The following is a 23228-nucleotide window of genomic DNA, read 5'->3' on the forward strand; positions in this document are numbered from 1 at the left end:
GATACAAACTGACACTCATGAAATGCTGGAGAAAACATATATAGGGAAAACATACATACTTTTTAAGCTAAAACTTAAGTATAACTGGTCCTTTGAAGTGTTCACTATAGAAGTGAGACTGGCTGATTCAGTGGAATTTTCTTCTGACTGGAAATCCAATGAAAAAAAATTACTCACAAATCTCATTTTATATTCAAGTGCAAAGTTATTCAATATGATCCAAACATTTCTGAAGCTACATGATTCCTTTCTTACACAAGTTTTTAAAATGATATAAACAGTAAGATAATCTTACAATGGAAACTATATTGATACTTGAAAAGCCTTGTTAACAACAAAATAAGTCTACATTGTAAAGTGGGCCTCATTAATAAATGAGGAAGATTAAAACTAGGTGTGTACTTAATTATCACTAAACCTGCTCAATCTTTCATAATACTGTTTCTGGTAACTATCAAATTTACCATTCATATACTATGCCAGACTTTTTTTTTTAAAAAAGCTTCGCTAAATGACACTATCCTATTTCAAGAGAACTGATTTTTTAAGTAAAGCACATTAAAATGGAAAACATTTGCTCCCACTAGAACCATGTTACAAAATAAATTAATGTTAACGCAATTGGGCAATGAACAAATGCTGGCCTAGTCAGTGATGCCTATATCCTGTGAATATTTTAAAAAATTAAAAAGGTCTTCACAGTACAATTTGGAGAGGGCTACAATAATCAAGTTAAACATTCCTAAATCCAATACATGCTGGATCTAGAAAATCCAGAATTTTTTTTTCCCCTATTGAGACAAAATCAGTGCATAAAGCACCATATCCTATTGTCCAGAGTAAACACTCCCTTCCAATAAAGAGGAAGAAGCCACACTTTCCTTTGGACCTGCCTAGAAAACTGTGGAAAGGGCTGAGCTACTGGGCCTGGATTTTCTGTTGGTCAGACAAACATTATTGCAGCATCAACAACAGTTGCACATGCAGAACCTCCATTGTAGCATACTCTGAAGGAAATACCTGGGAAATTGAGGATCCAGTTGGGCAATTCCTCTACGTTTGGAAGCCTCCTACAGTCTGTTTAAATCAGAGATTCTAGAGGGTTCTAATGAAATTAAGTAAAATAGTTGTTCAGGGAATGTTAGACTCTGAAAACTCACAATCTAATTCCTGATTAACTGTTGCATGGACCTCATTCTTACTTCACACACCCCAAACTACATCTCCCCAGGCCTCAGCTTCTTATACTCCTGACCCTATTGTGGGATCCAATCCTCTTCTCCACCTTCGAACTCTCACTCCCTCCTACCACCTCTCACCCTTGGCACTCCTCTGCTACCACTTCTTCCACTAACAACTCTTCTCATAGCTAGGCCTCCTCCACTACCTCAATCCTAGCCTCAGACACCCATCCCTCCTCCACTCTATTCCTCCAACAATACTTGCTATCCTAACTTGCTAATTCTGATTACAGTACCTGCATGTTATCTTTGAACCAAAAGGTACCCAGATCCAAAGCTGTCATGAAGAAGTTGCACATTTAAGTGGCCCATGGTTGTTAGAAAGGCACAGTACTGACCTTGTTTGGTGATGTGTTTATGACTAGCCAGAAAATTGAGTGACAGCACAATTCTAAAAATCATAATGCACACAACAGCATTTTCAAGTAAACATTTCTAAGAAATCATATCATATCCTGGCATTTTCTGCTGGAATGTTGGGCCCAATCTGCAGGATGTCTTTCATTGCGTGCTGTTTTCAGTGATTAAATTGGGAATGTCTCCAGTTGTTTCAGTGCTGATTCCGATTGATTGTTGTGAAAAAGCAGCTCACTCATCTACATGCACGTTAAATTCAAAGAAACTGGTTGAAATAAAGGCTTTCATTAACAGGGGGATTGAGTTTAAGAGTTGTGAGATCTTGTTGCAGCTCTATAAAACTTTGGTTAGACCGCACTTGGAATACTGCTTCCAGTTCTGGTCGCCCTATTATAGGAAAGATGTGGATGCTTTGGAGAGGGTTCAGAGGAGGTTTACCAGGATGCTGCCTGGACTGGAGGGCTTATCTTATGAAGAGAGGTTGACTGAGCTCGGACTTTTTTCATTGGAGAAAAGGAGGAAGAGAGGGGACCTAATTGAGGTATACAAGATAATGAGAGGCATAGATAGAGTTGATAGCCAGAGACTATTTCCCAGGGCAGAAATGGCTAACACAAGGGGTCATAGTTTTAAGCTGGTTGGAGGAAAGTATAGAGGGGATGTCAGAGGCGGGTTCTTTACACAGAGAGTTGTGAGAGCATGGAATGCGTTGCCAGCAGCAGTTGTGGAAGCAAGGTCATTGGGGACATTTAAGAGACTGCTGGACATGCATATGGTCACAGAAATTTGAGGGTGCATACATGAGGATCAATGGTCGGCACAACATCGTGGGCTGAAGGGCCTGTTCTGTGCTGTACCGTTCTATGTTCTATCTCCCTGAATTTCAAAATTTCCCAGGTTCACACATTTTTTTCTAACAAAGTGAAAAGCTTCAAATTTCTCCAGATTATATTACACATTATGTTCTTTCTCAGTCCTATAATGTGAGTGCATCTTTTTACAGACTAAGCTCATAGTTTTTATTGACATTGCATAGTTAGATAGAAAAATACTTGGATCCACTGCATTTGGTGCCTTCATCTAAGTGAGGAACACAAACGGTATGTGGCGAGACCAAGAAATGACACTTGTGGCACTCCACTAGCTGTCTGCTGACCCAAGAAATGATGTATTTATTTCAAATCTCTTTTACACTCACTCAATCCATGCTAATAAGCTACTCCCATTCCTATGCGCCTTAATGTTTCACAAAAACCTGTTGTTTAATCAATGACATTTGAAAATATAGATTTTCCCCTATTTACCTAGTACTTAGAATCTCTATAACGGCAATGAAAGTCAGATTGTCTGACATTCATTAATTCATTTTATTCATCTTAACAACATTACTTATAAGTATCGTGAAATTACAACCCAAATAAGAGATTTGAGCATTTGCCCTATTACTCAGATCATAGGATACAATTAGCCGATGGTGCTCAGCTTTCTCTTCCCCCCTCCTCTCTTTAAAACTGGCGTAGCAAATACTATCTTCCAATCTATGGAGGTTGTTCTCAAATCTCCCGATTGCTAACTGCCAAAGAAATAAAGCAATGTGTGCCTGACCTCAATTAATACCAACTGAATTCTAAACCATCGAAACAACGTATTTGCTATTTCTGAAGCCATAATTTAAAACCCTAGGGTGTAGACCATCGAATTGGAGATTTGTTGGCTTTTAGTCCATTAATTTCTCTCCTCCTATTTCTTTACCAGTACTATTTTCTTTAAGTTCCCAATTTCCACAAGGTCTACAGTTCTCACATCTGCCTTTGTCTTCTAAAAAGTGTAGACAGACAAAATACTCACTGTATCTGCCAGTCCTTATTCCTCTATCATCGTATCTCTCATGTCTTCCAGGTAACCCACATTTACTCTAATTAGTCTCTTTTCACTTATGGAAACTCTCAATTATTTTTGTCCCTTACAGTTAATTTTGTCCCTATTTTTCCTTTGCTTATCAAATTCTTGTTTCTCCTATACCAAACTTTAAAAATCTCCCAATTCTCAAGAAAGTCCGAGTTATGAGGAGAGACTGAGCTCGTTGTGCCTGGAGCAGAAGACACTGAGGTGGTAATCTGACTGAAGTAAATAAAATTCTGAAAGACACAGATAGGGTAGATCGTGAGCATCTCTTCCCCATGGCAGAGATGTCTAAGCGCATAGGTTTAAAGGTGAGGGCTAAGTGGGTTAGAGGGAATTGGAAGAAAACATTTTTCATCTAGAGGGTTGTTGAAGTATGGAGCATGTTGCCAGAGAGCACAGTGGAGGCCGGTACTTTCAACATTTAAGCAGCATCTGGACCACTATTTAAAATGCCAGGGCATAGTAGGTTATAAGTGCAGGTAAACAGGCTGAGTATAGTTTAATGTTTGTTCATCAGCATAGACATAGTGCGCCAAAGGGCTTGTTTTTATACTGTAAGACTATGATTTAATACTGTTTTCCGGTGACATGCTGAGCCTCTTTTAAACCAAAACGTTTAGTTTCTCTTGCAAACCATTAGTGGACTGTGTTTCTTGCAATTTTTATTGCTTAAGGCAAGGTATCCTTACTGTGAATTATTAATTCTGAAAATGCCAACCATTGCCTAACTACTACAATATCATTATTTTGTTTAATTTCTTTGCCTGTCTTTGGCAACTCTCTCATCACTCTTACGTAGTTTTACATAAAAAGTTTAATTCTGGGCATTACTAAAATTATTAATCCTAACAATATTATGAACTTCCTTCCCTGGACATCCCATAATGAATTGGTTATTCAGGCTAAAGTTTTCTCATGCTATTGCACCAGATGCAAAATAATTTTAAAAAGAACAAATTAAGCAGCAGGCCATTTGAATACTTTTCATAAACTCATCATCCTGCACAATTGCTGCAAATTCTGATTTCCCAGTCCAGTTGTAGAATAAGGTTTTCCAAGCTTACGGCATCTTTTTAATAGGATGCTTTATACATTTTTTGGATGATCTTAACTATTGTTGTGGAATATAAAAAGTGTACCATTTTGTTTTGCTCCTTGATTTCTTAGGTCCAGCCAAACTAATGCTACAACTTGATTTTCAGATGCTTTCTCACTATGGGTCTATTCCATCCTTTGCTATCATGGCAACCCATCGGGGAAAAAGCTGGAAATAAAAGCACTGAGATAAAGGATCAGCCATGATTATATTAAGTGTGAAGCAGGCTCAAATGGTTGAAGGGCCTATTCCTGTTCCTAGTTTCCATGTCTCTTGTGTTGCAACCCCTCCTCCTTTATAAACTTTGCCAATCTTTTCTAAAGGTCAGACATCTTGGAATATTTCATTCCTAACCTTGGTCATTTTAAAACTAAATCCTTGTACTGGCTATCAGAGCAACAACAAGCTTAGGATCTTCAAGGTGCAGCAAATGCAATTGTCTGGAATTATAGTGTACCCCAGAAATTTTCAGATGCTGCAATTACAACACACATTCCACATTCATATTATAATGTTATCGAAATATGTAAGCTTTAATTAAATTAACTCAATCTTACAACTAAAATAAAAACTAAATACTTGATCTAATTTTAACATATGTAGGGTAACAAACATTTCTGTAATTTTGTAGCGACCACTCCTCCTTTTGAAGTAATGTCACTTTGTGCCTTCATACGGTCAAAACAATTGCTACATGTCTCGTTGTTGACACAAAGTTTGATTAGTTTTATCGTTCTGACACACTACTCACCCTAAAATATATTTGGAACAAACCCAAGATAGCTTTTCAGAAGCTGAAATGTTTTAGTCATAAGTCAGAATTATTTGTCCAAAATTCTCCAGAGTGGTTAAGTCTCAATGATATACCTTCTTTGGAGATGTCAGAAGGTCTGGCAGCATCTGTGGAAAGAAAACAGAGTTAGGTGTTTCAAAGCCAGTGACCCTTCTTCAGGAGTAAAAACAGGTGGTATTTATGCTGATAATGGGGATGGGTTGGTTGGCAGTTGGGGGGTCAGAGTGAGCAGAATCTCACCTACCCACTCACTACCATCCCTCGTCTGCATCCATCCTCAGGATAATTACCACACCTTCCAAGCTGCTTTTAGTTTTCAAGAAGGGTCACTGGCCTTGAACATTAACTGCTTTCTCTTCCCTCCACAGATGGTGCCAAACCTGCTGAGTTTTATCAATATTTCAGTTTTTTGTTTGTGTTAGATTGCCAGAATCTGCAGGTCTTTGCGGTATTTGGTTTTTTTCTTACATACCTTTCTTTAAAAAAAATTATTCAGGGATGCAGGGTTCACTGGCTGTGCCAGTCTTTAGCTATCCATCCCTAACTGTCATTGAGGTGGTAGTGATGGTGAGCTGCCTTCTGGAATAATTGCAACTTACTTAGTGTAGACACATCTTATAATGCTGTTAGGGAGGGACCTTCAATGAATTTGATCCAATGACAATGAAGGAACAACAGTGCATTTCCAAATCAGAATGATTTGTGGCTTGGCAAGTTTCAGTACTATTGCTAGAATGTTGTCAGGGCTCATAGCCTGTAATATATTGTGCCTTCAGCTGTTTCCTCGTGATATGCAATGAAACAAATTGGCTTAAGATCGGCATCTATGATGCAGAGAATCTACAGAAAACATCACGGTAGATCATCCATTTGGCAGATCTGGCTAAACACTTCTGATCTGACATTTGGACAGATGTGGTGAGTGTGTTTTTTTTGGTACCTCCTCCATCAGTGAATTGTTTAATTGTCCACCACTATTCACGACTAGATGTGGCAGGACTGCAGAGCTTAGATCTGATCTATGGGTTGTGGGGTCATTTAGTTTTGTTCATCACTTGCTGTTCATATCTGGTTGCAGCTTCTCTAGGTTTATGCCTCATTTTTTCGGTATTTCTGGTGCTGCTCCTGACATGCTGTTCTGCACTCCGTCTGCAGAAATGTCAGACAGAGGTTATTTGGGGAGCTTGAGAAAACACAGTTTTATAGCTTGCTAACAACTTAATTTATCTGCAACTTGTGATTAAGACTCCCTAATCCATCAATGCTTCTCCTACAATCTACAGTCACAACCGTAAAGACAGCACATGAAAATCAGTTTGCTAAAATTGAAGACTTAGAAATACAATAGCTGTTTACAAAATTCCATAATGCTTGGTAGATGATCATCAGCCCTTTTCTTCCTCTCTCTTCAATGTGTTATTTACCATCATTAGGGTGATTTAACATCAGAAGTCTATCACAGCTAAAACACAAATATCTGGATTATTTTGGAATTGAATTCATAAAGTACAGACATAGGCATTTTATGACAGGCTTAGGTAAACTCAGTACATCTGAGTTTTTAATGTGCAAATAAGCAATAATATCTACTATCGTTCCACAGGAACAAAATTTCAGAGTTAACATTCTCATTGAACACAAAAACATCCCACAAATCAAAACTCACAAATTAAGTATAAATTTTGATGTATCTGTGATCTGATATTTAGTGTAGAAGTTTAGATTATGATTCTGAGGTAAGATTATTAACCACTAGGTCACAGCTGGTTCTAATGTTTAAATTTTGACTGTTGTGTTTGGGGCCAGATTTAATGTGTGTGGGATAACAAGGTGTTGAGCTGGATGAACACAGAAGGCCAGGCAGCATCAGAGGAGCAGGAAAGCTGACATTTCGGTTAATTTCTGAACAAGGGTCTACACTTTGTTATCTCAGACTCCAGCATCGGTAGTTCCTACCATCTCTAATTTGTGTATGGAGTCATTTTAGGGACTCAAATAATATTTTAACACATACATTATTTACCCTAGCACAGCGCCTGCACTGAGCAATCTAGAACACAACAGTTTCAAAAGGCGGCTTTCGGTGAAGACGGAGAGGAGGAATGATTTTGTCTAAGGGTTGTTGGTTTACAGAACAGCAAAGGCTGAATCTCTGAATATATTCAAGGCTAGATTGGGTAAATTTTTTTTCCATTGTAAAGGGATACTAGGACTGTGGAGAATTTACAACAATGGAGTTAAAGCCACACCAGATCAATCACAATGTAGTGGAGCAGGCTTAAAGGGAGCAAATGGTTTACCCTACTTCTATCCCCTACGTTGTCAAGAGTGCTGCCCTGTTTCTGGGCAACTTGAGGTACATATTTGGCTCCGAAGTTGGTCTAGAAGAGACTGGGAGTAGTGGCAATGTTGGTGTAGAAGGGACTGGGGTAATTGGTCAGTCCCAATTAACCAAAGTTACGTAGGCACTGGTACATGTACGGCCTGAGGCCCAAGGTACCCTGACTAAAAAGTAAAGTGAGGTCCGAGAGAATAAACTGGGAGAAATGCTTCCAAAAAGGCAACTGTATACATATATTTGTAGGTGCACACTTTTCAGATGCTGAGAAAAGGAAGTCGGTGTTAGCTAAGGAGGGCCAGTAGATGCACAATAGACCGAATGGACTTCTCCCAAACTGTGCCATTCTGTGAAGTAAACAGCTCGGTATTGTTTCACTAGCCCACCTGTTGCAGCTCCTTCTCGATCTCTCCCGCTTTAATGACGATAGGTCCCCGCACTGCGTACTCAGTAGCCCGGACTTGCGGGTTCATGTTAGCGATGCTGAGGACCCTGTCGCCATTCCTAGAGTGGTCCCGGAGAAGCGAGGCCGCCCCCTCCGTGATCAGGCTGGCAGCGGAGCCCTGAGCGCGGGCCAGACCCTCTCCAGGGTCCGCGAACCGCCAGCTCACCGGCAGCCTGGCCCAACACCGAACGCTCCGGCCCGTCACCACTGCCCGTCTCGCCGGGGCAACTAGTGCGTACATTGCTGCGACTGCGACGTCGGTCACTTCACTTCAGAGCGGCTCCAGCGGAGCTGCATCGCCTTTCAAATCCACATCATTACCAAATAACGGTGCTTTCGTGTGGGGCACGCTGGGAATTGTAGTCCCAGAAAGGTCACGTCACCTGCGAAACAAGAACTCCCAGCAAGCCATCTGGCAATCACGCACGCGCACTCCCACCAACAAAGCCCAAGGAATGCAGTTTCGACCCCCCAATTTTAACATCACAGCGAAGCCTCTTCCAGGGAAGCCTAACTTGAAGAAGGTACCCTCCTCCCTCCGGACCAACCTCAGGGAATCTCTCTCCCACTGCAACTCTCTTGTCCTCCCTGGACTGACCTATCCCTTCCCCACCCATACTCTCCTCCACCTATCTTCTCCTCTATCCATCTTTGGTCCGCCTCCCCCTCTCTCCCTATTTATTCCAGTTCCCTCTCCCCATCCCCCTTTTTTGATGAAGGGTCTAGGCCTGAAACATCAGCTTTTGTGCTCATGAGATGCTGCTTGGCCTGCTGTGTTCATCCAGCTTCACACTTTGTTATCTAACATTTAATGCCCATCCCGAATTGCCCAGAGGGCAGATCGGAGTCGACCACGGTGGGTCTGAAGTCACATGTAGGCCAGACCAGGTAAGGATGATAGTTCCTTCCCTAAAGGACATTAGTAAACCAGATGGGTTTTTCCTGACAATTAGCAATGGATTCATGGTCATTATTAGTTTCTTAATTCCAGATCGTGAAATAATCATAGAATCCCTACAAGGTGGAAACAGGGCATTGAGCCCAATGAGTTTACTCCGCTCCTCCAAAGAGCATTCCACCCCAACTCAATCCCGTACCGCTGCATTTCCCCACGTCCAAGCCACCCAACCTAAACATTCCTGGACACTACAAACAATATAGCATGGCCAATCCACCTACTCTACACATATTTGGCCTGTGGGAAGAAGCCGGAGCACCTGGATGAGATCCGTGCAGACATGGGGAGAATGTGCAAACTCTACGTGGTCAGTTGCCCAAGAATGGAATTGAACCTGGGTCCCTGGCACTGTTTTTTATAACTGAATTCAAATTCCACCATATGCCATGGCAGAATTCAAACCCATGTCCCCAAAACACTTCCTGGCTCTCTGGATTACCAATCCAGCGATAATACCATTAGGCCATTGCCTCCCCAATTATCTCCCAGAAGGGGAGAGAAACAGATTAACAATTGAGACATATGGTCCAACAGATCTTGAGTACTTTATAATGGGTGCCCGCTATGACCAATGTATCAATTTCTAAACATTATTTGATTTGTTTAACTGGGCTTTGGACAGTTTGATTAGAAAGTGTGTGTAAAGTACTTGAGTGGGTCTCTTGTGGCACAGCTGTGAGCCAGAACATTTCCAGAACTTGTAGTGTCTCCACCTCTGAGCTAGGAGGCCCAGATTCAAGACCTATGTACTTCACAATCATGTTTTAACATATTTGTCTGGTTGATTTTAACAATATTTATAAATCATTGGCAATGTCCGCGGTGAATCATGAGCGTCTATCTCACCCCACAACAAAGTTATAATACGTGTGAATTCATTCAAGGTGATGCAGAAAAGATTCAGGAGAATGCTTCCAGGAATGAAGAATATCAGTTAGGCTGACAGGTGTGTGAAGTTGGTTGAAAGAAGTATTCAAATCAGGAGAGTCCTTGCCCATGTCTCTTAAACAGAAGGAGAAACTGGTCTCCTCCTTGGTGGAAAGATTGTGTAGCAGAGGGCACACATTTAATATAATTGACAAAAAGGAAATAGTAACTTGAAGGAATCCTTTTCTCATGCTAAGAATAGTTAGGAATTGGAAAGCACTGCTTATAGGTATAGTAGTGCATATATTACCATCTTCTAATGGCATCAGAAGGTGTCTTCACCCACCCCAGGCCAGACAAGTTGGCTTCCAATGGTCTGGAATGGCAGTATAGGCCTGTGGCCTGGTGGGCTGATCTCCCAGTGTGGCGGTCTCCTGATGGGGGATTCTTAGCCTGAACTGGCTTCCTTGTTCTGGCATGGAGGTCTAATACAGCAGCTTCCAGATACTCCAGCAGCCCAGCATGAAGTCCCGGCCTGGAGATTTCATCTTCACATGGAGGTCTTGTCCTTGCTTCAGAGGCAGCTTCTGAGTCTTCTAAAAGCCCAGCATGGAGATATTGTCTGGCGTGGCTGTCTTGGCCCAGTGTTCTAGCATACCCCCAAACCCCGGAGTCATTAAGTGAACCGTGATGAATTTTCACTTTTTTCTCTTAATAATGACTTCTCCATTAATTTAGGTGCTATGGTATGGTGACTTATAAAACATTTCATTGTATTTTTTTCTGTAGATGTACACATGACATTAATCGCTATTCTGTTCTATTCTATGCAGGACCAATTGAGACAGGCAAAAGCTAAGTAGATCGTTATCTCAAAAGGATAAAGCTGCTGAGAATAGGCAGGGGGATAACATTAGGTGAATTGCTCCTTCAGAGATGGGTGTTTGAGTAGATTGTACCTGTATTTGTTGGAATATAGATGAATGAGAAGCAATCTTATTGAAACATACAAGATTCTTAAGGTATTGACAGTGTAGATTTGAAAAGGTGTCTCCTTGTGGGAGAGCCTAGGACCAGAAGGCATAATCTCAGAACAAGGAGTCAAATATTTAAAACAGATGAGGGGGGACTTCTTGTCACAGAATATATTTTTTGAATTCTTTACTTCAGTGGCCTGCTGAGGGTGTGTTGTTAAGTATATTCAAGGCCAAGATAGGCAGATTTTTAAACAGTAAAGGAATCAAGCATTATGGGGAAAGGCACTAAAGTGGTGCTGATGATGGTCATATCAACTACAATCTTATTAAATAGCACAGCAGACTCAATGGGCTGAACGGCCTATTTCTATTCTGGTGTCTTATGTTTGAGGTAAGTGGTTTCCTCCTGTACTGTAATCATTCATGCTTTGATTATTCTAATTTATGCAGACAATACCATACAAATCAATGAAGTAATAGCTTTAGAAATAACAAAAATTATGATGAAACATTTTACTGAATATACTGACATTTGCAAAGTGTTACTTTTAATAAGCTATCTGTATAAAATAGAACAATGATTACAGAAAAGCATAACACAACTGCGAAGTTCCAATGTTTTCTGTTTCTTTTCCAGAACATTGTACATTCTGGCAATCAGTAGTAAAACGAAGAAATACAGGAAATACTTAGCAGGTCACGTAGTGTTTGTAGAGAGAAAAATAATATTAAAATTCAGGTTGACCTTTAATCAGAAACCAATTTTAAGCAAATACAGAAGCTGAGAAATGGTTTAATAACAAAAGGGAAGGTTTGTGATAGCTGGAAGGCAGGAGAGATTAAATGACAAAAGGAATAATGGTGCAAGGCAAAGGAGGTGTAAATGGGATATATAAAGAATTAAAAATGGATCTGGAGGAGATGCAAACAGCAAGAATAGAATCCTTATCAAGAAGTGCTGTTACGACAAAGTGGGATGACCGTAAATTAAAGTTGTTGATCTGATGTATGCAGAACAAAATGTGTCCATTTTTCTGTAAACTCATCATCTTAAATTCTTAACTTTAAAGTATGTAAAGTACCTAATCGAAAAGGACTTGTTGCTCCTTGAGTTTCCATTGATTTTCAACAGAACAATGCAGAAACTTGAGAAAAACGTGTGGAGAAAAGGTTGGAGAATTAAGGTGACAGTCACCCAGAGACTTAGAGATGAAATAAAGGTTCCACAAAGCAATTTCCTTGATTCCAAGATAATGGGAACTGCAGATGCTGGAGATTCCAAGCTAATAAAATGTGTGAGGCTGGATGAACACAGCAGGCCAAGCAGCATCTCAGGAGCACAAAAGCTGACGTTTCGGGCCTAGACCCTTCATCAGATGAAGGGTCTAGGCCCGAAACGTCAGCTTTTGTGCTCCTGAGATGCTGCTTGGCCTGCTGTGTTCATCCAGCCTCACACATTTTATTTCCTTGATTCCAAGATGGTTGCAGGGTGGCTGAGCTGCATGCAGGCTCTTGCCTGGTGCTCATCTGCTTTCTTTCTTTTCTTTTTACTTCTGTTCTTTCTCTTTCTTCTTTTCTTTCATTTTTGTTTGGTGGGTTAATTGGCGGCATCAGTGTGGCAGTGAGAGCGGGCCGTGCGTGGATTGGCAGCAGCCTCCTGGCGGTCGGAAATGGACATGGCACTTGCTGGCAATTGGAGGTGGTGGCAGAAGCAGCTTGGATGTCCTCCTAGCGGAGACAGCAAAACTCTTGCAGCCATCGGAGGTAGTGGTGGCAGGAGCAGCAGAGTCTTCGAGATGGCGGTGACAGCAAGACAACATCTCGGAGGAGGGCAGTTGGAGTGGAACTCTTGGTGTTGTGCTGGCCTGGCTTGGCATGGTAACGGAGCCAGGGACTCCTGACTGAAGTCACAGTAGGCCGAGAGCGCAGACTCCAGGTTACCAGCAAAGTGATGGTGGCAGCTGGTAACAGGGTGCGTTTGGGTCCACCATGGGACTCAGTGATACTGTCAATGAGATGGGCCAAGTGGCGAAGAGCTGGCACCTAAAGAGTGCAGACTCTATGATGGTGGGTCCAGAGCCAACGGCGATGGAGGAGGGGTGGTGGTGCAGGTGTCATGTCGCCGGTGAGCTGACTCAAGACTCATAGTGGAGACAGCAGAACGAAGATAGACTCTGTTATATCTTTTTATCCTTAAACTATTCAAATGGTGCCAGATTGTGGCAATAGTTCAAGCTTTTCACTGTATTTTACTGTATTATTCACTGTAAAATGCAAGTGACAATAAATCATTCAAATTCAATAACCTACATTGGCTCTCCATATTGCAGAGGAAATGGGGAGAGGAAAACACAAATTATATGATACAATGCTAAAGGCTCACAGAAACAATGAAATGAAAACAGAAATTGCTGGTGAAACACAGTGGGTCTGGCAGCATTTGCTGGAAGAAAGCAGACTTAACATTTTAAACCTGGTGACTGTTAACTTGGGATTAAAAGAACACAAATGAGTGAAGATGGCAGGACAAGCTGTGAAGACTGATTTTTTAAAAAAAAAATCACATTGGATTTTTAGGTTTATTATTGGAAGCATTAAGCAAGAAATGAGGAAGTTATGCAAAACAGGTTTGAGCATGCAGAGTTTGAATCTCGGCAATACATTTTTGGAAATATGCCAAGAGGGTGGAGGAGAGATTTACTGGTGTGGGGACTTCAGTTATGTGGAGAGATTAGAGTTGTTTTTTGTTGGAATAAAGGGCCTGATCCTGTGCTAAACTGTACTATGTTCTATGTTAATAAGGAAGTTTAGCAGGTTTTTATATTATTGTTCAAAATTAGGAACAGATTGTTTGGTAAATAAGAAGAATCTATTTTCACAAGCAAATTTAAGTTTCTGAAGAAGTCACATTGGACATGAAACATTAACTCTGTTTCTCTTGCCACAGATGCTGCCAGACTGCTGAGTTTCTCCAGTATGCTAACAGGAGGCTAGAAAAACACAGCAAGCCAAGCAGCATCTGGAGGAGGAGGAGTCAACGTTTTGGGTATTACACCTCTTCAGGAGACATGGCTGGCTGTGTTTTTCCGGCTTCCTGTTTGTCTACCGTGGATTCCAGCATCTGTGTTTTTTTTTTGTCTCTAACTTTCTCCAGTATTCCCTTGTAACAAATTTAAGCACCTGGATTTTTACTTTATTTTACAAACAGTCATTTCAAAGACAAAACATTGAATAGCTGCTATATTATGAAACTACTTATGATAGAAGCATTTCTTTTTATTTAGTTCCCTCTATTGTTCACTATCAACATAGCAACAAAAAATAAGAATGCAATAGAGTTTATAAAAATAGCACATTTGTTGCTGCCACAATTGCAAGGGTGACTCTCACTGACCATATAGTAGCAGTACCTGAGACGTCACTACCAGCAGCGCTGCAGCAAGGAGCTGCATCAAAGAATAGGAGCAATATCATCAGTGTTCATTAAATATTTTACATTAATTCAAATCTTGGCATTGCTATTTGCTCATTGCCCCGCTCTAAGTACTATTTGCCCCATGTACAATCCCTCACTGCCTCCCGCTTAGTGCCAGTTTCTAGCTCAAGGTGCATATTTACGTCAGCAGCACCAACTTTCTCCGTCAGTGCAGTGGCAGAAGATACGCTGTTTCTTTTAAGTTAATTAATTGTCACATTTCAGAAGCTGATCAGTTTTGAATGGAACAAATTACGAGAAAAAGTATTTTAAATGTATTTTTAAATCATAGCATATTATTGCAAGAATAAAAGAGTTGTCTGATCTGGTTTTGTGACTGCCACCACACTGATTGGGTAGTTTTCTGACCACTGTTAAAGTATGCGAAGTTCCCCAATTTACTAGACTTCCAGACACAGATTAGTAGATAATGCAGGCCAAGTTTCAGTACCGAACAAGAGTTACTATTCATTGCAGGTAATCAAACTCTAACTATAGGTAAACTGTTACAGACTGCTTTCATATAATTACATTAATTAAAACTCTAATCCCTTTATAAGCTCCCCTTACACACATAAACACACACAAACAAATAGTAAGATAGGTTATGGACAGAGGGAAGAAGTGGAAAGACAATTCAGTTGTCTTTGTTCTCAGGTTCTGTTCTTGAGATGATCTTTATGACTGTTACAAAAAGTCTGAAAGAACTGTAGATCCTGGAAATCAGAAACAAAAACAGAAATTGCTGGACAAACTCAGAACTAGTTCTGAACAAGGGTCACTGGACTTGAAACATTAACTCTGCTCTGTCTCCAGAGATGCTGCCAGACCTGTTGAGTTTTTTCAGCCAGTTCTGTTTTTGAGTATCACTCTTTTGCTGGCTAGACCACCATCTTTTTCCAAATACTTTCACTGGTTGCCAAGAAACACAAGGTGGCTGGTTCTTTTAAAAAGGCTCTGACTTAAGTTACAGCTTGCAACAGCTGTTGGAGGAAAGATAAACTGGTTATTTAGTTCTGCCGTGAATTTAAAACGGCTGAACCACACTTCAGCTGGGGAAGGACTTTTTCAAAAATTCATTTGCAGGATCAGGATGTCACTGGCTCCGCCAGTTTTTATTTCCCATCCCTAATTGAGAGGGAAGAGTCAGCCACATTCTGTGGGTCTGGAGTTACATGCAGGCCAGACCAATTAAGGATGGCACATAAACCACAAGAACTGTGGATGTTGTAAATCAGGAACAAAAACAAAGCCGCTGGAAAAGCTCAGCAGGTCTGGCAGCATCTGTGAAGGCAAAAACAGAGTTAACGTTTTGGGAAACTGTTTTTTCCTTCACAGATGCTGCCAAACCTGCTGAGCTTTTCATAAGAACATAAGAACTAGGAGCAGGAGGAGGCCATCTGGCCCCTTGAGCCTGCCCCGCTATTTAATAAGATCACGGCTGATCTTTTTGAGACTCAGCTCCACTTACCCACCCACTCACCATAACCCTTAATTCCGTTACTGTTCAAAAATGTATCTAGCCTTGCCTTAAAAATATTCAGTGAGGTAGATTCAGCCGCTTCACTGGGCAGGGAATTCCACAGATCCACAACCTTTTGGGTGAAGAAGTTCCTCCTGACCTCAGTCCGACAACTGCTTCCCTGTATTTTGAGGCAATGCCCTCTAGTCCTAGTTTCACCTGCTAGCGGAAACAACCTTCCTGCCTCCACCTTATCTATTCCCTTCATAATTTTTTATGTTTCTATAAGATCTCCCCTCATTCTTCTGAATTCCAATCAGTATAATCCCAGTCTACTCAGTCTCTCCTCAGAAACTAACCCTCTCAACTCTGGAAACAACGAGTGAATCTCCTCTGCACCCCCTCCAATGCTAGCATATCTCTTCTCAAGTAAGGAGACCAAAACTGCACACAGTACTTCAGGTGTGGTCTCACAAGGACCCTATACAGCTGCAGCATAGCCTCCCTGTTTTTAAACACCATCCCTCTAGCAATGGTAGACAAAATTCCATTTGCCTTTTTGATTACCTGCTGCACCTGCAATCCTACTTTTAGCAATTCATGCACAAGGACACCCAAGTCCCTCTGCACAGCAGTGTGCTGCATTTTTTTACCATTTGAAACACAGTCCATTTTGCTATTATTCCTACCAAAATGGATGACCTCACACTTATCAACATTGTTCTCCATCTGCCAGATCTTTGCCCACTCACGTAGACTGTCTATATCCCTCTACAGACTTTGTGTCTTCTGCACACTTTGCTCTATCACTCACCTTAGTGTCATCTGCAAATTTTGACACATCACACTTAGTCACCAACTCCAAACCATCTATGTAAATTGTAAACAATTGCAGTCCCAGCACTGATCCTTGTGGCACACCACTAGCCACTGACCGCCAACCAGATAAACACCCATTTACCCCTACTTTTTGCTTTATACTGGTCAACCAATCCTCTATCCATGCCAATATGTTACCTGCAATACTGTGCAACTTTATCTTGTGTCGCAACCTCTGGTGTGGCACCCTGTCAAATGCCTTCTAGAAATCCAGATATACCACATCCACAGGTTCCCCATTGTCCACCATGCAAGTAATGTCCTCAAAGACTTCCAATAAATTAGTTAAACATGACCTCCCCTTCATGAACCCATGCTGGGTATTCCCAATGGGACAATTTATATCCAGATGTCTTGCTATTTCTTCCTTAATGATAGCAACTTTGTTTTTGTTCCCAATTAAGGATGGCAATTTCCTCTTGCAAAGGGCATTAGTGAACCAGATGGAATTTTCCTGAAAATACACATTATTAGACTCTTAATTCCAGATTTTTTCTTCCCTTGATTTCAAATTCCACTGTTTGCTGTGTCAGGATTTGAACCGATGTTCTCAGAACATTACCTGGGTCTCTGGATTACTGGTTCAGTGATGATACCACCAGGCCACCACCTCCTCCCTCTCTTGTGCTGTCTTCTTAACTTAATAAGACCATGGAAATATAAAACAGGAATAGGCTATTCAGCCCTTTGAATCTGCTCCACCATTTAATAGGATAATGGCTGATCCTGACATTCCTAATGTCCACTTTCTAGTCCTTTCTCCAAAACCCTTGATTACCCTCATGATGATGAATCTGTCTATCTCAGCAACAAATATACACAAAGACTCTGACCGCACAGCTCTGTGTGGTAAGGAGCTCTGAAGCCACTCAACCACCTGAAAGAAGAAATTTCTCTTCATCTCAGTTGCAAATTGGTATCTCTTTATTATATGACTATGCCCTCTGGTCCAAGACTTTCCCATTAGGGGAGACATCCTCTCAGCACTTACCATATCAAGCTCCTTATGAATCCCATATGTTTTAATGAGATCACCTCTTGTAAATTCCAATGGGCAGAGTCTCAACATGTTTAACTTTTGCTCATAAAACAATCCCTCCATACCAGAGATCATCCTCATGAACCTTCTCTGAACAGCCTCCAATGAAATAATATCTTTCCTTAAATCTGGGGACTAAAACTTCCCATAGTTCTCCAGATGTGGTCTCACTGCCACTCTATTATTGCAGTAAGATTTCTCTACTCTTACACTCTAACCCTCTTGAGTCAAAAAGGGCCAACATTCCATTCACCTTTCTGATTACCTCCTGTACCTGAGGGCTAGCTCTCTGTGCTTTGTGCACAAGCACCCCCCCCCCCCGCCCGCCACCGCACCAAGTCTCTTTGTGTTGCTGCTTTCTGATTTTTCTCCATTTAAATAATACCCTATTCTTTTGTTCTTCCTTCCAACAAGAAAATCTTCACATTTTCCCACATTATTCACCTTTTGCCAAATTTTTGCCCACTTACTTAACCTACACATATCTCTCTGTAAACTGTTTATATGCCTCTCAACTTGCCTTTCCACCTATTTTTGTTTTGTCTGCAAACTTGGGTACATTTCCTTCTTTCTTCAAGTCATTAATATATATTGTAAACAATTGCAGACCCAGCATTGATCACTGTGGAATCACACTAGTTACAGGTTGCTGATCTGAAAAAGAACTCTCTATCCCCACTCACTGTTTCCTGCCCATGAGCCAATTCGCTATCCATGCCACAATGTTATCTCCAACACCTTGGGCCCTTAGCTTATGAGCTAAAGTTTTCTGAAATACCTTGTGGAGTCCCATTTCAGAAGTCCAAATAAACCATATCCACTGCTCCCCCTCTAGCCAAGCGATAATGGGAACTGCAGATGCTGGAGAATCCAGGATAACAAAATGTGAGGCTGGATGAACACAGCAGGCCAAGCAGCATCTCCTGAGATGCTGCTTGGCCTGCTGTGTTCATCCAGCCTCACATTTTGTTATCTCCCTCTCTATCCACTCTGGTTGAGACTTCTTTGAAAAACTACAATAAATTAGTCAAACATGATTTCCATTTTGTGAAGCCATGCTGATTCTGCTTGATTACATTATGATTTTCAAAATGTTCCCAGTGGGTCAATACTATGGCTTTAAGAGGTGCATTTTGTCCTAGTTTTGTTGTGAAGAGCAGCTTTAAGACAGAGGTGATGAGCTCTCTCTTTGAACCCAATGAAGTAAACAGCTTGTGAGGCCTTGGTTTTGTAAAAAAGTTGGAACAATAGATGCAGCCTGAATGGGTAGGGTCAAGCTGACCAACAGCCAGGATTTTTAATTTTAGTTTTTCAGTGGCATTTGCTGGAGTCCTGAAGCTGGGTTTGGAAGCAGTACATCTCTACCTGTTACTCTCTCTCTCTCTGAGTTTTTTTGTTGTTGTTTTTCTCCCTGGACTGGAGAATTGCCTGTGAGACAATCTATTTGACTGAATTTGCCTTTGCCAAGGGTGTGTTTATGGGCCGTTACTGTACTGGAACAGTTGCTGTTTAGTCATTCAATAATCTATTATTCTATTAATTTTTCCAGTAGAGTTAAGTTATTCCAATTTCTTCTTTCTTTTGTATATATTAACTATAGTGTATGAATAAAATATGTTTTGCTTCAAATCTGGTAGTTTGACCAATCAAATTGCATCAGGGACACAACGCAATGCCTGGCAATTGCCTTTAAAAAAGCAAAAGTTAGGGTCTAGGCTACCTTCTTAATATATTTTGAGGGGGTTTGGTTTGGTCCATAACACCAACTTCAAGCTGTTCTGTTGCCCGAGAACCAATCACACAGTTGTTGGCATGCAAAAAAGTCTCTGCCATTGATAACTAGTCACAAGCCCATAGACCAATCAACTTAATGCCAATAAAAGCTGCATCTGTACACCTATCATCTTCAAACTCTCTGCAGATCAACCTTCAATTACAGCTTGTTCAAACAACTGTAATGATGCTTGCCATGGTATCTGGTTACTTTCTTTTCAAAACTGCAGCCACTCTTTCAAATACTGGTTTTAAAACAGCTTTTCCTCATTTCAGTCCACAGTTTTTAAAAACACAAAACAAAATGACAGTCCTTACATAACTTTCTTGCAGGGCTCTCATATTATTTGTGAACCATTGCCTATTGGAGTCATACAGCACGGAAACAGTCCCTTTGGTCCAACTTCTCTGTGTGAACCAGATATCCCAATCTGACCTAGTCCCATTTGCCAGCATTTCACCCGTATCCCAACCCCTCCTATTCGTATAATCATCTAGCCTTTTAAATGTTGTAATTGTACCAGCCTCCACCATTTCCTCTGGCTGCTTGTTCTATACATGCACCACTCTCTGCATGAAAAAGTTGCCCCTTGGGTCATTTTAAAATCTTTCCCTTTCACCAATATCCTCCAGTTTTGAACTCCCCCATCCTATGAAAAGGACCTTGGCTATTCGTGCTATCCATGTTCCTCATGATTTCATAACCTCAACAAGGTTGCTCTTCAGCCTCTGACACTCTATGGAAGAAACAGCCAGTCTATTCAGCCTCTCCCTGTAACTCAAACCCTCCAGTCCCAACAACATCCTTGTAAATATTTTCTACGCCTCTCAAGTTTAACAACATCTTTCCTATTGAAGGGCAATCAGAATTGTATACACATTTCTAAAAATAGCCTCACCAATGATGTCCCAATTCCTGTATTCATTATTCTGACCAAGGAAGGCAAGCATGCCAAATGCCTTCTTCATCACCCTGTCTATCTGCAACTCCACTTTCAAGGAACTATGCACCAACACTCCTTGATCTCTTTGTACAGCAACACCCCCAGGGCCCTACCATTAATTGTACATCCTGTTCTGTTTGCCTTACCAAAATGCAACACCTTACATTTATCTAAATTGAACACATTGCCCCATCTGATCAAGGTCTGATTGTACTCTATGATAATCTTCTTCGCTGTCAACTACATTACCTAGTTTGGTGTCATCTGCAAACTTACTAACCATTCTGCCTATATTCACATCCAAATCATACAAATCTGAGTGGAGGAAGAGGGGTTGGTTCCCAAAGAAAGGGGTGGTTTAGTTCCTACTGGCAAAGGCAGATCATGTCCAGAGCAGGTTTAGTGGAGTCATTTTGGGTCCACAACAGGAGGGTCAGTTCCTAGAAGGGGCAAAGGGGAGTCAGCCTCTGGTGTGAAATCGGATGATGCCAGGAGGGATGAAGGATTGTCATGTCCAGAGTGGGTAAAGGGGAGGGAGGTCATGTCAGGAGTGGGAGGAGGAGTAGGATCAGGCTTGGGGATGGGGGAGCGAAGAAAAGTCAACTCCCAGGGGAAAAGTGGAGTTAGATGCAGAGCAGGTGGAGTGTTTGGGTCCAGAGTGAAAGGAAGAGGTTCAGGCCATGAGGGGAGAAGGGAAATGGCATGTGATGAAGGGTCAGGTGTGAAATGGGTGGATCTGAAATGGTGAAGGGGTAGGTGGTTGGGTCCAAGACAGGTGAAGGGGGACAGATATATAAGCTGTTAGACCTGGCATGGGCTAAATGGGGTCAGGCTCTGGAAGATGAAAGAGGATTAAGACTGGAGGGGGTGAATTAGAATCGGGTCATATCAGGAATAGGTGAAAGGGATGGTCAGGGTCTAAGAGGTTAGAGGGCATCAGGTTTAGAATGGGGGAAAGGGGATTGGGTCTTCAGTGGGGATGAGTGTGGTGTAAGTGGCCCGGGGGAGATGGCAGCTGGGAGTTACGAAGTAAGTAGAAGGAGAATTGAATCATTACTCAGGAGTTAGGCAATGTATTTAGCTATTCCTGATAACTACATATTTTCATCTGGACTGTCCAAGTTCTTTGATTTGAATGGAGACTTTAAGAGGATTTGAGGCCTTGGGGAAATGCCCGTTCAAATCTTCAATTTCCTGGGTAATTACCTCAGTTTGCTACGACAGGGATTCTGCAGGGTTCTACATGCAACCCCCATATATGTGTAAAAGCAACTGACAGGCCATCGCAAATTGGGCATTTGTATTTCTGTACTAAAGGTCTACTCAGAGTTTGGGGCAGCCTCACACAAAAGTGGCTGTCAGATTAACAGCAATTTTGGGTATTTTTTTTTTCTTTTGACAAGAGATTTGTACATTGTGTCCCATCCAGACAAAACAAAAGAAAGTTTGGATGATCATTACAGTGCAGGAGTGAGGAAAGAGCCATGTACTGTAACACTGAGAATATTTCACATCTGATGACTAATTCTTAGCTGCAATGGAAAGGGAACATTACTATATTCATGAATGTAAAGAGGTATCATTCAGCTCATCTTTGGCAAAAGCAACTTTCTGAGAAAATAAACCTAGCCATAGTTAGCACCGTTAAAATTAGAATATGATGCACATTTACAAGATAGTTTTAATCAAACACACTTATCATCTTCAAGTACTGATGTGACTGTCTGCACAGAAAAGTGTGTGTGCTGTTGTTTGGCTCTTAAAAGGTCTCAAAATTATTGTGGCATTTATTCTGGGCCACTTGGTCCCAGAAAGAGGCATATTCATGGAGTATGTAACAATAACCTTAATCTTTATTATACCAAAACAATTATCACAATACTTTGGAGTATCAGTCAACATATATTTAATTTAGTTCTGCCAGTACTTCCTTATAGCCCCTGCTGTTTGCAAAATGTGTATATCGTAAATATGTGCCTTTGAACTGTGCTGTTTCTAAGTGCTTCCTTGGGTGGAGGTTGTGAGATTGATTGGCTTCAGTATTGCATATTGTCCGCTCAAGCCTCCATATTATCTAGCCTGTGAGAAGACAGTTCAGCAGGGCAGTTGGGATGAATAGATCTAACACCAAACTGTGAAACATCAGTATCATTCATGCCAGATTCTGTTATACTTTTGATGTGAGGGAAGCAGTCTTGAGCAGAAATGGTGGAAAATTATTTGAACACTGAGAATCTAACTCTTACAGCCTGTAACTGCTGGTTTTTTAATTGCATGATCTGGCTTGGTGTCAATATTTTACTTCTTAACGTTCCTGTGAAGCACCTTGGGAATTTTATTACATTATGGGAGCTGCATAAATGCAAGTTGCTGTTGTTCTAAGGACGGCACAACTACAGTATACTGCATCATGCCATCACAGATACAGCCATAGCGATAAAATCAGTAAAAACCGAAAGAACTGCAGATGCTGTAAATTAAGAACAAAAACTGAAGTTGCTGGAAAAGCTAGCAGGTCTGATGGCATTGGTGAAGAAAAATCAGAAATTACTGTTTTGAGTCCAGTGACCCTTCCTCATTTGCTGTCAGACCTGCTGAGCTTTTCCAGCAACTACTGTGTGTGGGAGAGAATCAATTATTGTGTTGCAAGGAAGCAAACGAGCACAGACAAATTCACAA

At 41.2% G+C, this 23228-nt stretch overlaps 1 protein-coding gene across 3 annotated transcripts in view; it reads right to left on the reverse strand.

Annotated features, from left to right (window-relative positions):
* Positions 1–8560, reverse strand: part of gpt2 (glutamic pyruvate transaminase (alanine aminotransferase) 2) — a 40386-nt gene extending 31826 nt beyond the window's left edge. Inside the window, exons 1-2 of one of the 3 annotated variants that reach the window (XM_048547063.2) lie at positions 8117–8559; positions 5467–5499 (exon numbers count right to left, since the gene is read on the reverse strand). In XM_048547063.2, coding sequence (XP_048403020.1) covers positions 5467–5499; positions 8117–8416 — 333 coding nt within the window. In that variant the 5' untranslated portion in view covers positions 8417–8559. Of the gene's footprint in view, positions 1–5350; positions 5372–5466; positions 5500–8116 lie in introns of those variants that run through there. The other 2 variants (XM_048547064.2, XM_048547065.2) reach the window with 2 other exon arrangements.
* Between the last annotated feature and the right edge of the window lie 14668 nt (positions 8561–23228).

This window comes from Stegostoma tigrinum, chromosome 16, assembly GCF_030684315.1.
Source record: "Stegostoma tigrinum isolate sSteTig4 chromosome 16, sSteTig4.hap1, whole genome shotgun sequence".
In the NCBI taxonomy this organism is placed as follows: Eukaryota; Metazoa; Chordata; class Chondrichthyes; order Orectolobiformes; family Stegostomatidae; genus Stegostoma; species Stegostoma tigrinum.